Source organism: Excalfactoria chinensis, chromosome 2, assembly GCF_039878825.1.
Source record: "Excalfactoria chinensis isolate bCotChi1 chromosome 2, bCotChi1.hap2, whole genome shotgun sequence".
NCBI lineage: Eukaryota > Metazoa > Chordata > Aves > Galliformes > Phasianidae > Excalfactoria > Excalfactoria chinensis.
The window spans coordinates 94,174,989-94,192,164 of record NC_092826.1 but is presented as its reverse complement, the minus strand read 5'-3'; the positions used below and the strand labels follow the sequence as shown (position 1 = coordinate 94,192,164).

The following is a 17,176-nucleotide window of genomic DNA, read 5'->3' as shown; positions in this document are numbered from 1 at the left end:
GGCTTCTTGGTATAGAATTCTGCTGTGTTAATTTCCAAGCATTGTGTTCTCATGAGATTTGATTTTTAATGCTCTTCTAGCTCTTTGATTTAGTAACAGTTTTAGCTATTGCATTTGAAGGTGGTGATAGAGTATTCAGCATGTTCACCTACATGTTGTTTTTGTGTCTGCTCCTGCATGATCTTGATTGGTCTTAATGTCTTTAATTTGCTCTGGAAAGTCTTTTTTGTTCAACACTGCAGGAAAAAAGCGTGCATGTCTGGAAAGTAACAAATACTGCCCATAAAATAATAATGTTTTTATACTGTTTTAAATATTTCTTCAGTTGAAGGTTTGGAATGTACTTTTAAGTGGATAATTAAAACGGTACTAATTATTATTGAAATTAAATTTGATGTAGTAGTGATCAGTCCTGACCATAATGATCATTATTGGCTTTATTTTTTTTGCCCTAAACTTTGGGAAACTTGTACACATTGATGCAGCCTTTTGAATTGTGAAATTTCTAGACCTCCAGACAGTCATTACTTTCACTACCTGATACATTTTACATTGTCTAGCTAATGGATTTTTATTTTTTTTTATCCTGACTTAATTTTATTCTCCCCTGTAAGTGATGTACCCAGGAAAAATAGATTTCTACCAGTCCTGAATCAAGATAATACTAGTAAACATTGTGAGTCTCTGCGATTATTAGTGTTGTATAATGAATTAAATTTTAGATGTTTATGTTGTAGCAGTGGACTTCACTAGTTGTTCTCATGCCCTTTAACTCAATTAGTTAATGAAGAAATGAAACATGATTACTAGGAAATGAATGAACAATTTCTATTAGATTGTATTTCTGCACAGTTGAAGTTTGCTTTTTCAATTGTTAAGGTTCTTTCCTTCCTTTCTTGCCTGAGTTGTTTTCTTGCTATGCTTTTGTAGACAGCTTTAGATATTTTTTTTTCCCTCTTAGGCATTTTTGTCTGATTTATCTGATGTGGATGTAGCATAGTGCTACTTGTAGATTATCTGTCTACTGAAGGTAAATGATAAATATTGAGTACATTATTTCTGGAGAGACAGGAGAATGTACCTTTAAATTTTGGGGAGGGAAAGTTAAGGCTTATTGTTTTTCAGCTAGGAACGTTGCAACCTTTAGCATTCAGGTTGTTTTTTAACACTTTTATGACAGTTGCATAAGTGAAACTATTTTTTTTTTTTACTGTTCAATGTTGTGTTTAGATGCTTCTTGTGACACTAAAGCACTAAAGTGTGAATTTCATTATGTTAAATTCTGGTTGTGTAGACAGCTGAATTTTTCTAAAGTATTGCAAGATACTAGATGCTTTGGCACATGCGGCACAGCATCAAGTTTTCTTTAAGGGGGAATTCATTTCTGGTACATAGTGAGGAAAACACATCTGTCCTGTAGCGTACAGGCGTACAGTTGTATTTTGCAGCACCTTATTGGGAGAAACTGTATTTAAGAAAGCTTTTAAGTTTTCTAATATCCTGTTTAGATGTAGAATCTTTATTATTGTTTATTCCAAATAATTTTGTGGGGTGTTGTCTTCCCTATTCTGTTGCTTTTTTTTATTCTATAAATGTGGTGAGAATGGTTGGTTTAAAAGAGTGAAACTGCACAATTTTTTGCCTGAGTAAATATTTACTTATATTTACTTTTTTTTTTTTTTTTTTTTTTGAAACAGGCGATCAGCAAAATCTCGAAGCAGAAGTCCATATTCATCAAGGCACTCAAGATCACGTAGCAGACACAGGTTGTCTAGATCGAGAAGTCGTCATTCAAGTATTTCTCCTAGCACATTAACTCTGAAAAGTAGCCTGGCTGCTGAGCTGAACAAAAACAAAAAAGCAAGAGCAGCTGAGGCAGCTAAAGCCAGTGCAAAAGCTTCCAACACTTCAACACCGACGAAGGGAAGCACTGACACTACTGCAAGTGCACCTCAATTGAACAATGTAAAGGACCTGAAGAAAGTTAAAATTGAGCATACCCCTTCTCCTACGAGCAGTGTAAATTTGAAGAATGACAAGGCAAAAGCAAAGGTCTCACTTCCTGAAACTAAAGGAGAAAATAATCTGATCGCAGACAAAAATACTAAACAGAAAGCTACAGCAGTAAAAGAGGAAAAAGTAACTGTTGTAAAACAGCAACCTGTCACTGTAAAAGAGAAAACCAAACCGAGTACACCAAGTGTAGTAACAAAGGAGAAGGAGCGAATTGTTGCACTACCAGCCTCCACACTGCCACCCTTGCCTTTGCCTCCCACGCTGCCTGAAGATAATGAAACTGATAGGTGAGTTGTGTTGTAAATTTGCTTTCTGGGGATTGTCTCTTGGTTTTATTTATTTATTTCTGCATTGGAATACTAATGGTAACAAAGGCATGTCCAGTCTATGAGCTGCATGCTACCTGACACAGCTCACAGTGCAGCTGGCCAACTGCTGCTGCACTCAGCCTGCCTAGGTCAGCTGTGACTCAGTACCAACAAAATGGTGTGCTCTTAGCCCTATCTGGCCTGAAACCAAGGCACAAGGAGGATGCAATACAGGGCTAACTCAAGTTACAGCAAGTAATTGTATGCAGTATGATACACTGCCTAAACACTATTCTGTGAACAGCAAAATACGTGCAGCTGTCGTTTCTGTTATGATAAAGCAATTTGAGAATAACTTTTGAGGTTGCTAAAAATTATGATTTCTTTGGTATACTTGCAACTTCATTTTCAATCAGTACAAATACCCGACCTTCAAATTTTCAAATGAAATGTATAGGGTTGCAATCAGGCATTAAACTGAAAAATTTCATTGTGTCTCTCTTCTGAACTTTTTTATAAACCCTGTCTTAGCAAGAGAGAAGTAACCCTCACTTCACAGTCTCACCTTATTCATCTAATTGCTGCTGGCAGTACGTTCATTTGAGAACATCTGTTTTCAAGCATAAAGCACAGGAGTAATAAAACTTCATCAAAAATCTTTGATTAACACATTGAGAACTCACTGAGAGCTGCAGCCACTGCCACCAAACCAGACTGAGGCGTTAATTTTGCAAAAACGAGGTCCAGTATCCCACTAGTTCTGTGGTTTCATTCCTTTTTTGTTTTAACAAAATATTACATAATTTTTTATTACTTACATATGCTAACTATATTGTATAATTTATGGGGGCTACTACATAAGTGGTGCTTCCTATTTTATTATGTTGGCCCACAATGTCAGGGGCGGATGTTGTTGGTATGGCAGTGTAGGGATTGAAGCTTCCTGCCAGTATTCCATTACATTTTGTTGCTTTGTGAGGGATGGCATTATAGGAGCAGTCTGACCAAGTGGCATCTGACGTGAAGGTTGCTTGGAGCAAGGGCGTCATTTAATTCCTCCATGTGGGAAAAGATGGCAACCACTTGCATTTTTCAACTCTTGCTGAACGTTTATGGAAACCTAACAGTGAATGTGAGCACAGTGAGGTGTTGGTGAGTGGTGTGTTTCAGCAGTGGCAACAGCAACAGTGGGTCACCTCCAGTGGTACAGGTGTTTATGAACTTGACACGCAGGTTCTTGTTCATCAATCATGACTATACATCGCTAATGGTGGCAAGTATGTTGAAAGAGAGTTTTGTAGCTGAGAATTTGTTCTATCAAATGCTGTATCTATTCTTATTGTATTGATTGTAGTTTCCATGGAAACAAATAGGAGGCATTACTTTCAGAGCAGCCTACATATATGTGGCCTAAGACAATTTCTCTTTACTCAGTGCGACCCAGGCAAGTAAAAAGGTTGAACACCCATGGTGTTACCCTGTTTGTTAGATCAGGCTGGTGTAGTTTGTTCTTTCTCTTCGGTTGCTTAAGGTTGAGATTATGAGTAAACTGAAGGGGAATGAGATGTTAAAGGTAACTTATCTAACTGAGGTGTATTCTAGAAGGAATTTTTCAATTAAAAATACACCAAAGAGATTACTTGAAATTGCAGGCTGGTAAGAACTTTGGGGATAATGCACGTATGTAATTTTCAAGATCTCAAGTTCAGTGCAAACGTGGGCATACTTTTGGGGAAAACATTAATTCAGTAGCAATATCTGAAAATCTTTCTGTAAGCTGGAATTTAAGTTAAAGGTTCTTTAATTTTTATAAATCTGCTTTATTTTCACTGTTATTTTGAGTCTGTGGTAACTGAGGTGTGATGTTCATGACTTTTAATCTGTGCTGACTTTTGAAGTGTTAGAGATTGGTCTGTAGCAAGGAAGCTTGGGTCTGTATGCAAAGTGTAATCTGAATTTAGGCTATGCTAAGTTTTTTCTTTGTCTAAACAGAATTGTGATACATCTTTGTAAGAAATAAAAACTGTAAAAGAGAAATATTCATATATTTTATAACTGTGAAAGTAATGTTTTCTCTTGCACTTGGAGAACTGCACTATTTATTCAGTGAAAGTTGTTAGAACTAGTGGTGTAAATGTTTCTATTAGCAATCTAATGCAGTGTTAAATATAAGAGCTCTCAGGGCTTGGTGAGTCAATATTACTTAATGAGACAATAGATTTATTTTTTGTTATCGGTAGAAGAAAACCTTCAGCACTCCAACAAATGCCATTCCAGTTATTCAGAATCACATCTGTGTGATGAATGTCCAGTTGCATTTCACTTTGACAGAGCCATCCTTTGTGGGAGAACAGGATTGCTGACACTTATTTGAGAGATTTATTGTTTTAAAAGGCTTTGTATGCAGGCTTAAATGTGGTAACATGAAATGAGATTGTATCCTGAAGCTGTGTCATCGCTTCTCATTATTAGTATTTTTTAATGTAATGTCTGTTTTTAAGTATACCTAAACAGTTCTATTAGCACTGGGCTCATTTTCTTTTATAATACTTGCAGGCAAACTGCATTGGAAAGATTAGTGACAAGAAATATAATGTCTCTTATGCTTTGCTTTGTTTCACTTCTGGGATTTAATCATTCTGGTGTGAAGTCTGTAACAAGTCAGGTTAAACTGTGAGTTGTGAGAGGAAAATGATCTATGATCTTGGGAGGGAAGAAGGACCAAGGTTCAGTTATATTCAGTTGCTGTAGGAAATTCTTCCAACACAGAAGGCTGGTACTCCTAATGTAGTGTCAGTTGACATTCAGTTAAAAAGGCTGCTCTTGGCTGCCTCTATTTTCACCTATTACTTTTAAAACTTGTTTCAGAACTTCTCATATACTGTACTTCCACTAATACTGAAAGTTTGAGGGCGGAATTGTGAGAGAAATGCAAATACTTGAACTTCAAAATCGAGGTCTTCATTATAACTATTTATTGTGTTCGTGCTAACATGAACAGAACAATGAGGACCTTCCTTGAGGTGCCTCTTTGAGTTGAGGCAGTGGCAGTTTGATAGGTAGTCTGAGATGCTTGAGGGTTCTGATTTTATAGTAAAGCATGGACATGGACAGAATGCAGGAATGCTTTATTAAATGTATAAAATTTGTTGACTGCAATTATTTATGAAAGAATATGTACATTCTCCATGATGAAAGATAGCAAGGTCTTTCCATTTATACAAGTTCCTATGGTATCTATGAAACTGGGTAGATAGAAAGTTACAGGAAAACTTCTCCTCCGGAGGAGTTTTTTTGAGAGGGGTGTAGGACAATAGGACAGTGATGATTTCTGCAGATGTCACTACCTTGGGAAATGTACCCTCAGAGCATGACAGTGATATGTGTGATATATGCAGTGATAGTTTGAAACTTGAAGGGAGTGTACTGAGAGTCCTGTCAGGGAGAAAGCCATGTAATTATATAAAAATGGTCATGGGTTTACTCATTTGTTACATTATAACTGAAAAAAATGTGGCTAAAGGAAGGAGTTTGGACAAAATAGAATGATGAGTTTAAAAAAAAAAACATATATATCCTGCAGGAAGCATTGTGTGTTCAGAATTTCCCCATTAGAGCAGGAAGAGCATCTCAAGAGTAGAAATATATTGCTGTGTGTTTTGGGGATTCTTCTCAAGACAGAGATTGTCACTGTCTATTCCCTAAAAAAGGTTAATTCATTAAAATAATAAATAAAAATACCAATTACCCATGACAGAAGAAATCAGTTTTTCACTTGTTTTGTATTCTAATAACTAGAAACACATTGAAACTGGAACGTGTCTGGAAATCTGTGAGATTGGAATCTGCAAGTAGCATGGTTTGGGCTGCCTTTCAGTGCTTTTTCAGTAGGCTGTAACCATGAAGTTAGTTATCTCTGAAGATCAATATTGAAGTGAATTAGAGTAATCTTTTGTACATTATTTCAGTCAGACTACAGATGTAAGTGCTATACTTGCGGTATCTGGCTTCACCTGAGCTCTAAATAATAATAGTCAGGGCTTTAAGTGACTAGCGGGGGGAAGAGTTTGGATGGATGGCAGAAGCCTAGCCTGGAGCCCAGCTAGGCTTCTTCTGGCTGGTAAGGCTTGCTGTCATTGAGTTGCTTGGGTTGGAAGAGACCTTAATGATCAAGTCCAACCAGAACCTAACCATACTACCTTAACTCTTAACAACACTTTGTTAAATCATGTCCCTGAGCACCACATTCAAGCAGTTTTTAAAAATGTTCAGGGATGGTGACTCAACCACCTCCCTGGGAAAACCTATTCCGGTGCTTAACCACCCTTTCTGTAAAGAAGTTTGTCCTGATATCCAACTTAAGCCTCCGCTGGCACAGCTTAAGGCCATTTCCCCTCATCCTGTCATGAGTGAGAAGAGACCAACCCCCCTTTCACTGCAATCACCTTTCAGGCATTTGAAGGGAGCAATAAGGTCTCCCCTCTGGGCTGGTTCCTTCAATCAGTATTCTTAGGGCATATTCTCCAAGCCTTACACAAGCCTTGTTGCCCTTCTTTGGACCTGCTCCAGTACCTCAGTGCCCTATCTGTACTGGGGTGCCCAAAACTGAACACAGTACTCAAGGTAGGGCCTCACCAATGCCAAGTACAGGGGCAGGATTACTTCCCTAGTCCTGCTCACCACACCATTCCTGATACAAGCCAGGATACCATTGGCCTTCTTGTCCACCTGGGCATGCTGCTGACTCATAGTCAGCAGACTGTTCATCTGTACACCAAGGTCCCTTTCCATCAGGCAGCTTTCCAGCCACTCCTCCCCAAGCCTGCTGGGTTGCCTGAAGTTGTTGTGACCAAAATGCAGGACCTGACACTTGGCCATAATGAAAATCATATAGTTTACCTTGACCCATCAATTCAGTCTATCCAGGTCCCTCTGTAGTGTCTTTGTCCCCTCTGGCAGATTGGTACTCCCTCCCAGCTTGTTGTCTGCAAACTTGCTGAGGGTGTGCTCAATCTCTTCATCAAGTTTGTTAATAAAGATGTTAAATAGAAGTGGCCCCAGTACTGTACTGAGCCCTGGGAGACACCACTCATGACTGGCCATCAACTGAATTTAACTCCATTGACTACATCTCTTTGGGCCTAGCCATCCAGTCAGTGTTTCACCCAGTAGAGTATATGCCTATCCAAACCATGGGCAGCCGGCTTCTCCACGAGGATGTTGTGGCGTCAAGTGTCATAGACTTTAGTGAAGTCCAGGTAGACTACGTTGACAGACTTGCCTTCATCCACTATGCAGGTCAACTTGTCATTGAACAAAATCAGGTTTGTCAAACAGGATCTATGACTTATGAACCCATGCTGACTGGGCCTGATCCCCTGGTTGTCCTTTAGTTGATCCGTGATGGCTCCAGTTACAATTGGAAAGATTAACATGATGGAAAGGTAACAGAGGAGAGTAACAGAAAAGGGACTAGCACAGATGGGATAGTGTTACAAAGGAAAAGTGCTCACCTGTAGCCAAAGATCTAGGCTCACAGGAAAGACTCTCCAACCAGAGATCTTTCCACAGTGTCAGTCAGCCCATAAATGGGGTCTAAGAGAGATGGAGCCAGGCTCCACCCCTTCTGATCACACAGGTGAATTGCCTTCACCTGTGCTCCCAGTGCTGACTGAGGTGCTCAATTAGTGGTTCAGGCCATAACTCAACAGTTACCATGCAGCTCCTGAGATTATCTGTTTCATAATCTTCACTGGTACCAAGACGAGACTGATAGGTCTGTAGCTAGAAGGATCATCTTTCTGGCCCTTTTTGAAGATAGGCAATGTCATCCAACATCAGCTTTTGTCAGAAATATGAGGTCTTAACGTGGGATCTCATTTTCTGTAGAATTTGGTAGTCAGCTGTGCATTGGTCAGAGCTCTTTGCAAGTCATTTGTAAAGCTTAAACTGAATTTCTGTCTATTCTAAGAACAATGTTAGCGTATCAACAGCTTAGAATGTACTAACAGCAACATGAAAAAGAATTCCAGTAGGTATTCTTTGCTTTAGTGCCAATGTACTGTGTTCATTGTCTTAGCGAAATTGTTTCTTTTTTAGTAGCTTGAAAGAGAATATTACAGTGAAGACAGTTAAAGAAACAGAGAAGAAACTTCGCCATCTGCTTGCAGACTTGCCACTTCCACCTGAGTTGCCTGGAGGAGCTGAGTTAGGCAAAAGTCCTGAAGAAAAGAAACCAACAGTTCAGTTACACACCAAGAGGAGACCAAAGTATGTTTACTCTTTTTTTTTTTTTAATTTTCAAGTCTGCCTTGGAAGCAGAAGTGATAATAGTTTCTTAAAAAATGCATTCTGTTTGTAGTATTTCTGCTTTGTATCAGCTTCCTTCATACTGCATAGTTTTAAATTGCATGGTTTATGGTGGTAACTGCTGGTTAGTGACAGTAAGGTTGTTATCTAATAACGTCTCATGAATATTAGTGTTGAATTTCTTCAAGGTTAAGACAACCCTTGGATATGTTAGCTGCATTCTTAAAGTAGCTGTATTCTTAAAAATCCTTGTTTTCTAGAATATGTGGACCACGGCACGGTGAAACAAAAGAAAAAGAAATAGACTGGGGAAAGCGCTGTGTGGATAAATTTGATATAATTGGTATTATTGGTGAAGGCACTTATGGACAAGTTTACAAAGCCAGGGATAAAGACACAGGTAGGTTAAAAAATGTGAACTTAATCCTGCAATTCTGAAGTCAGTGGGTTTGGTTTTTGTTTGTTTTTATAACTGAATAAAATGTATGTATTCTTTTCTCTAATGTTTTGAAATATTTTGGTTGTGTGCTTTGTTTTTTAATCTAGCCTTTGTTTGTCTTTTGCTGCCTTAAAAAATAATTTATTTGTAAAGTTGTGACTGAACGTACACATGGAGTAGTCTCAATCGCTGTTTATAGTCATGTTTCTTGAACTTTGATGCTCAGTACGCAATTTGAGGTAGTGAAGAAAAGAGGGTAAATGGTCTGGGGAAACAAAATGTTACCACTGATAGGATGCTAAAGAATAATGAAGTTTGTAAAAGGCTGCAAAAATGAATGAAGCTGGGTGTGAGGTTTGGTCATTTTCCTTCTTCATACTCGATTGCCATTAGCTGATAGTAGGAATCACATATCACAGAATCACAGAATGACCTGGGTTGGAGGGGACCTCAAGGATCATAAAGTTCCAGCCCCCTTAGGAAGAGAATATGTCTCTATGCGATGCAGCCCTGAAGTGTTGTATATCAGGTATTTTTCTTACAGTATAGCTGACAGCACAACAGAGACATAACTTCTAGGTCTCACCTTAAAGTGTTGCTGAAATGAGTAAGCCATCATCATTATGATATGCAGGAATGTTATCACTGCTTCTAAATAGACAACACAGTGAAATCTGTTTTCACAAATGCGTTGTATCTATTGGTTTTAAGTTCAATTAGTAGCTTTCTTGGGACTCTTTGCCCTTCTGGCTTATTTGTGCATACCTTCAATATTGTGTAAGTTCCTACTTCAGCGGTAACTGAAACACATATGATCACATAGCAGCCTTCTTTCTGATCTCCAGAACAATGAGCAGTGTATTGTGCTTCTTTTTCCGTTCTTGTCTGAATTTGCAGACCTCAGTTTTTTGACTTGAACTGTCACAGATCTTTTAAGTCCTACTTTTGGAGCCATTGTGAATCATTGCTAGCTGCTTCTTCCAGCCCTTCTGGTATTGTGGTCTTTGTGCAGTTAGCTTTCTAATCCAATTACAGCCGTATTGGCCTCTTTAGCAAGCTTCTGGTTGTTTGTCTGTGGCAGACCTCTTGTAGAAGGTATTGCTCTCTATACTGAATGGGCCTGTATGGTTAGAGCAAACCTTCCACCTTTCCATCTGGCCTTGAATTCAAATCCTGTGTAAGGAGTGCCATTACAGGCTTCAAGCTACCTTATAATAGGCTCTGCAATGGGCTTTTCAAAGCAAGACTGAAGAGAGAGTGCACAGCTGCTCTTTCATACACCAGTTCAAGCTGATGCCACATCTTTAAAACATGGCTTATGAGGGCAGAGGTGGTTTGAATTCATGTTCTGTCCTTAGTGAGTATTTCTCATGCTAACAGGAGAATTTACTTTTTTTATAATGGTGCCTGTCCTGCCTCTTCTGTTGCAACAGCTACTGTGAAGGTGTTTGAGTGTCTTGCAGCAGTCGCTTTTTGAATAACTACTTCGCTCAGTAAAGTCAGTTAATCAGTTTTCTCTTGTTTTTGCAGCGTTTGATGTTACAGTGATCTCCAGTACTTGCACCACTGTCTTTTCTGGAGCTGATCTTGTGGTGAAAGCTGCATGATTATTCTTATATAAATTCAAAAGATAAAAAGATTTCATTAGATCTTGTGTCATTCCCCTTTTCCTTACAGTGTATCATCCCATCTTTTTGGTGTGATCTGAGAGGCAGTATCTTGATATACCTAGGTTGATATACTTAAGGAAGACATAAGCTGCAACATTAGGATGTATCTCACTCCTAGTTTGCAATCCTAGTTTTTATCATACCTGGTTTGTGTTATGAGATATCTTGTTATACTTTTTCTGCCTGAAGGATTGCCATAAATCTAACAGTATGCAGGTAACATTTGGGCCTCTTGAGATCCAATGGTAACCTCTATTTTCCATCTCTGAGGGAAGGACTTGACTGTACATTCGTATGGTCTACAGGCCCTCTGTATTAACTTTCTCTTGGAACCACCACAATGTAAACTGGAATGTCCACTGTCTGCCTTAACTTTTAGAGATGTCACAAGTTATTATCCCTGATGACTCATGTGCTATTGCTTTGTGTCCACCTGGATTTATCTTGACTCATACTGGAATGTTGTATGTTGCACATGTTCAATACGCAGAGGTGTGGAATAAGGCCTTTTTAGAGTTAACAGATCTGAGCTCCATAGATCTAAAAAAAAAAAAAAAAAAAAAAAAAGCAAAATGATTGAGCTGATGTATGTTCTCTATATATTGTCCATCATGGGTACATAATGCTCCCACCAGTTTGCAGAATCTAGTTTCATCCAGTTCAGCCAGCAATAAAAGAAATAAGGGAAATTTCTCTTCATTGTGAACGCGACAGTGACACTTGTGTGCCCCGGTGGCGCAGTGGTAGAATTGCTGCTTGCAACACCCACCGGAGGCCCGCGGTTCGAATCCCCCCTGTTGCGCAAGGGGTAGAAGTGCCGCTTCGCTACACAGAGGGCTCGAATCCCAGGAGTTGGACTCGATGATCTCTAAGGTCCCTTCCAACTCGCACGATACTGTGATACTTCTGTGCATAGTAGGTATACTGATAAATACTAGGTCTCTTCAGTTGTTTGTCTTGCAGCTGGAACTATGTAGTATTTCTCTCTAGATACATGTGTGAGAATTCAAACAAAACTGTCACGTCTCACATTTTGTTCCTAAGGATGTTATTGTAATACAATAATAGCCTTTATTAGTAAAGATGTGAGATTGGGAACATGTTTTTTTTTTCATTACTAGTATGGATGCTTATACCTTCCTGACTGCTACAGAGTTTAAAAAATAAATAAATAAAATAAGATAATCATGATTGTGGTTCTGCAACTTACTCAGTTAGAGTCAGTATACAGTATAGGATTTTCCCTTTGAGGGAAAACATATCTTCAGATATGTGGTATCAAGACATTGAGTTTAGAGGAAAACTCTCTGTAAGATGTTTTTCATGACTTGGAGAAGGAAACAAGTGTTACTTACTTGGAGTTTTAAGTGCTTCTATTGCTACTGGTAATTTAGTTCTTCTATTGGCAAGAGGAACTTCTGATAAAAACGCTGTACTCTCCTGGTGGCCAGCGTTCCTCAGCACTGTCTCTCCTGCCATTTTAATTGAGCCTTCTGAAAATGCACCTCAGAGGCCTCTCTACCCTGCACATCCATTCAGTCAGGATGTGCCTTCTATGCCTTTTCAGTCCAGACTAAGCCATTCTGCAAGTCACAGTATGTCCACAGCAATCTTTCTGATTCTACTTTTTGGCTTTCTGGGTGTTGGTATCATCTGTGCCTTTCTTCTCAGCCTTGTGTAATACACAGGTCAACTATTTTACTTGAATTTCTGCTCCTCTCACATGAAGAACAAAGAGATCCTTTGTCCTCTCTTTTCTGGTAGCTGTCTCCTTCCAGAACTTGCTAATAAATGAGAAGTGTTTCATATTTTGCCATCTCAAAGCGCAGAATAGCTGAATAGCTTTGGAAATCTCTATCAACAACAGTTCTTCAATAGGATCTAAATCAGTTCATATAATCTGAATGGGTAAATGATTTGAACTGATGTCTGCTTCTTTGCTCCTTCATTTTTGATGAAGTTTTCTGGAGGTGGTAAGTGTTACAGTGGAGTTCCTTCAGAGCCTCTTCTGAATCAATAAATCAATTTGCACTTTTCTTTTTTGTCTTTGTCTTAGCAACTTTTTTTCCCTGAAACTTTGTTCTTGTACTTGCAGTATTTTGTATTTGTTCTTCAACATGCAAGGCACACTCTTGTTGTCAACAGACTGAAAGTATTCAGGAAGGCTTACAATAAATTGAATTGACTGTTGAATTGACTGTTGAAACAAGGGACTGTTTTGGAGTCCAACTTCTACTTAATCTTGTTACAAGACAGCAAATGAGGCTGTGACTTTACATTGCTATTGGTGGCCTTCTTATAGAACATCTCCATTCCCAAGGTACACATCAATCTTTGTTTTGCTTTCTGATCAAGCCCTTGGGAGAGCAGTTCACTTTTTTTTGTACGTTCTCACCTGTGGTGGTATAAAAGTAATAAAACCATAGCTAACATGGGTCTGTCTCTAAAGCTGCTGTTGATAATCATTCTTACACCGGGGTTTATTGGTAGACCTGGTGTGGAAGTTCAGGACACAAGTGAGGTGTACATGTGGAAGACAGTTACTATAGATGTTAGCTAGAAACTGTCATTTATAATTGTTTCTCTATGTCTTTTAACTGTTTCTGAATGGAGATTATAAAACTAAGCAGTAACAAATGGGAAGTACAAAACAAACTGAAGTCCCATAGCTGACTAATGTTGCTAATGTTTTTTTTTCCTTTTTTTAATTTTTCTCCTAGGAGAATTGGTGGCGCTGAAGAAAGTACGACTGGATAATGAAAAGGAGGGGTTTCCAATTACAGCTATTCGAGAGATTAAAATTCTTCGTCAGCTTAATCACCAAAGCATTATCAACATGAAGGAAATAGTAACAGATAAGGAAGATGCTTTGGATTTCAAGAAGGACAAAGGTATGTGTGTGAACATTAGGGTGGCTCTTTCTGGTCGTGTTCTTAATATAGTAGTCTACTACTCTTCAGCTGAAGCTTTGTGTTTAAAAGTTTGAAACTCCAACGCTTGATACTTAATAACAGAAGTCCTTTACTTAGTTCAGCCGTGCTTCTTGTAGATAGAAGCGTTTTTGTAAGTATTTTGTATGTTTGTTTTTTAAGAACTTGACACTCATGGGTTGGAGGGGGCCAGTAACAAGTGGAAATTCTCACATATGTGATAGGTTGTCTGGTTTTGCCTTTTACTTTACTCATGGTATTTTCTCATCATTTGGAATGTTGCAGGCTCAACACTTGAAGAGGTTATTGTTATTGTTATTTTACTGCAAGTGTCAGTCTTGTTTGGATCATGCTCAATTTTTTTATTTTTTATTCTTCATAATTGGGTACATGTGTTGAAGGCTGGAAGGATGAATGTTTTTCTTCAAATACAAGGCTTACAGACATCTACTGTTTTGGTTCTTTCAGTGTTAAGTCTAGTTTGTCTGAGTTGTTGCAGCCTCTTTATCTTGGAGAATCAAGGAAACAAAAGGAAAAGCATGCAGTTTTGCTGCTTGGAACTTTTGATACCAAATGCTTGTTTGAAAATGTAGTCATTTTATCTTTGGAGGCCATGTCCTCTTCGCTACAAGTCTTATAAACCCATCAGTTCGGAGTATTTTAGTGTCTTATGGTACTAAAGGTAGATACACAATCTGGTAGAGGAGAAAGTTTGAAGTCTGGAACCTGTACTTGCTTTCCTGTTCTCTTGAGTTTCTATACAGCATGTCTAGCACCAGTGTGGAAAGGAAATAGTAAATGACCCGCATAGTCAGGAGAGTAGCATGCGATGTTGTGATGACTTGGAAGATGACTGTCAGAATTAGGTGGGAAATCAGTTAGAAAGTATAGTGCCTTGAGAGATGTATATAACATTTATGACATTTATTTGTTGCTTAAAAGTATGAAATATATAGCAGAGCAGTTCCTCTAGGTGTATGTGTGCAGTTTCAGTGGTGAGCATCCACTTTAAACTCTGATCTGCAACACCCAGCTTAGGCTTTTCATGTGAGTCTTGTATGTATTAGGCCTAACTTTGGCTAATAAGACCACATGAGCGCTGAATGAAAGTTTATATTCATTGGTTAATTTTCTCAATTTCTATTTGATGCCAATTCTGAGGCTGAATTGTAAATCGTTTTCTTTACTTCTCTGTATTTTCAGAAAACTGCAAGGGAAGGGACTTCTCTGGAGATACTAGGATAAAATAAGTTATTGAGGTTGTCTCTTGGAAAGCATTAGCATGGTAATAAGTCTGCTATTATGGTTTGTTTCTGAAAAGATGGAATTTTATTTTTTTTCAGGCTACTGCAATCTGTATTTCTCTAATGAGAAGAGAGATGGAGATTTGTAGCTGAGAAGTATTGGGCAAGTTGTAGTCTATGCAGAGAGCAAAAGCAAATGGGAAGTTCAGTCATTTTCATGGTAAAGCATGGCAAATATTGACGTGGTAGTGACATACATTGTTGAAGCAAAAATTACAGTAGAATCAAAGTGTTTGCCTTCTTGTGAATATGCCTGTGCTTAATATATGTTATGATTGTCTTAACTTGGGAATATAGCTGTTAAGAAATCCCCTACCGCTGAAATCTCATTTGTGAAATTAGGGGATGAGAACATTTCAGCCAACATACATTCCTCTAGCTGTACATGTGAAATTAATTTTTGTCTGAGACTGCCTATTATCTCCTGACCTGTTACACACCTACTACTTAAAAACCGAAGAAAAAACATCTTAATTGGGATTTCAGAAGTTTAAAATGCACCAAATGGAATATCCTGGTAATTTCATAAATGTTTGTCACATTCTGTACAGCACTTACTCTAAGGATGTTTTTTGGGATAGTAGTATTGGCCTGCAAACCATCAGTGGCTTTACTTGTACCATGTTTTTCTGATACTTTTGAGCTGTTACATGTTTTTAGTGACCTAGGCTTACTGACTTGGAAATAAAATGTTGTTGACAATTTTGAACTACAGAGAGTGCAAAAAAAAAAGGTTTATCTTACAGTGTTTCACCTCAGCCAGTTTGGGTTGTTATCTTAACAATAGCTTTTATAGAAGGGATTTGTTTTAATTCTACCTAGGCCAAATATATGAAGAAGAAATGCAGCAAATTTGAGTAGTGAGTTGCAAATGTAAAGGATATTCCATTGGTGGTAAAACAGAAATGGTTTGTATGAACTGGGAGTATATACAGTTAAGTGAGTTATATGCAGATCTTCTATACTGAAGATCTGAATTTTTTACCTTTTAATATTTAGCATGTGTGAGATAGGTATGAGACAGATTTGATGCAGCTGGAGAATGGTGTGTCTGATTACTAATGTAACATCTTGATTCTGATGCATGAGTGCTGTTGGATATAGCATATATCTTGGGTTTGCGGAGAAGGAGTATCTGTTCTGTGTATTTCTCTAGTAGCTCATCTGCCTATAGGTTTTTTCTCTTCCTTCCTGTTATTCAGAGCTTATATGTAAAGTTAGGAATGGGACACCTGACTCTGTATGCTGTCTTCTGCATTCATCTGCATAACAGTTGATTTAATAGATAAGGAACTACTGAACATACCGTTGAAACTTCCTTTGATTCTCTAAGGACGTAAAGCTTTATTTGGCTTGATCATACCAATGAGCTATAGATGCCACTCGGTATTTTCCTAAAATATCAGAGCTATGGTTATTTTTGAAGATGTTTTTTCCCACTGAGCTAATGCAGGAGCAGTTGTGGGTGTCAGCTTTTTGTGTTATCAAAAGCATTCTGATACAGTTGGTGTTAGTGACCAGGTCTGCAGCTAACTATGCTTTCCTTCACTCTTCCTTTTTTTGTTGTTTTTGTCTGAGAAAGTTTGTGGCTTTTCCTATGCAACTGTAATTGAAGAAAACAAGATTGGATTAAAACTAACTTAGAGTTGTTATTTAGGTGTAGTAAAATCCATATTCTTCGCAAGATTAGTTGAGCTGTTTCATCTAAATTTGCAAGAATATTATTGTGAAGACTACCCCTCTTTCTCTGGGCTTTTCTCATCTCTGCTTTGTTCTCTTTATTTTTCTTGGGACTCTCCCTTGTCCACCCGAGATGGTCCTCTTGTTCACCTATTTATCAACTCTAAGCTCTTCGTAAATGATCAGCAGTCTAATTATGGAACTGCCATGATAGCTTTTTACTGAACACATGTAAGTGCTTTGAAGCCTCCAGCTTGTCTTGCTGCTCCTGAAGTAGGTGATAGAAACTTCTTACCCAAACAGGCTGCCCAGAGCTGTTGCAGTCTTCTTTGGTGATATTCAAGACCCACTAGGACACTTTTCTGTGTAACTTACTTTAGAGAACCTGCTTTGGCAGGGCATTGGACTTGATGATTACCAGAGGTCCCTTCAAGCCCAGATCCTATGATTCTGTGAAGCAGTCTTTATGCTACATCTAAGTTATTGGGATAAGTGAATGCCTATGAGTGGTTCTTCATTT

General features: G+C 38.3%; 1 protein-coding gene across 5 annotated transcripts in view; it reads left to right on the top strand.

Moving 5' to 3' along the window:
* The window catches only part of CDK13 (cyclin dependent kinase 13), a 53,414-nt gene that overhangs the window by 10,421 nt on the left and 25,817 nt on the right, over positions 1-17,176 (top strand). For 3 of the 5 annotated variants that reach the window (XM_072328482.1, XM_072328484.1, XM_072328485.1), the window contains exons 2-5: positions 1,698-2,303; positions 8,424-8,594; positions 8,894-9,033; positions 13,463-13,633. In XM_072328482.1, coding sequence (XP_072184583.1) covers positions 1,698-2,303; positions 8,424-8,594; positions 8,894-9,033; positions 13,463-13,633 — 1,088 coding nt within the window. The remainder of the gene's footprint in view (positions 1-1,697; positions 2,304-8,423; positions 8,595-8,893; positions 9,034-13,462; positions 13,634-17,176) is intronic. The other 2 variants (XM_072328483.1, XM_072328486.1) reach the window with 1 other exon arrangement.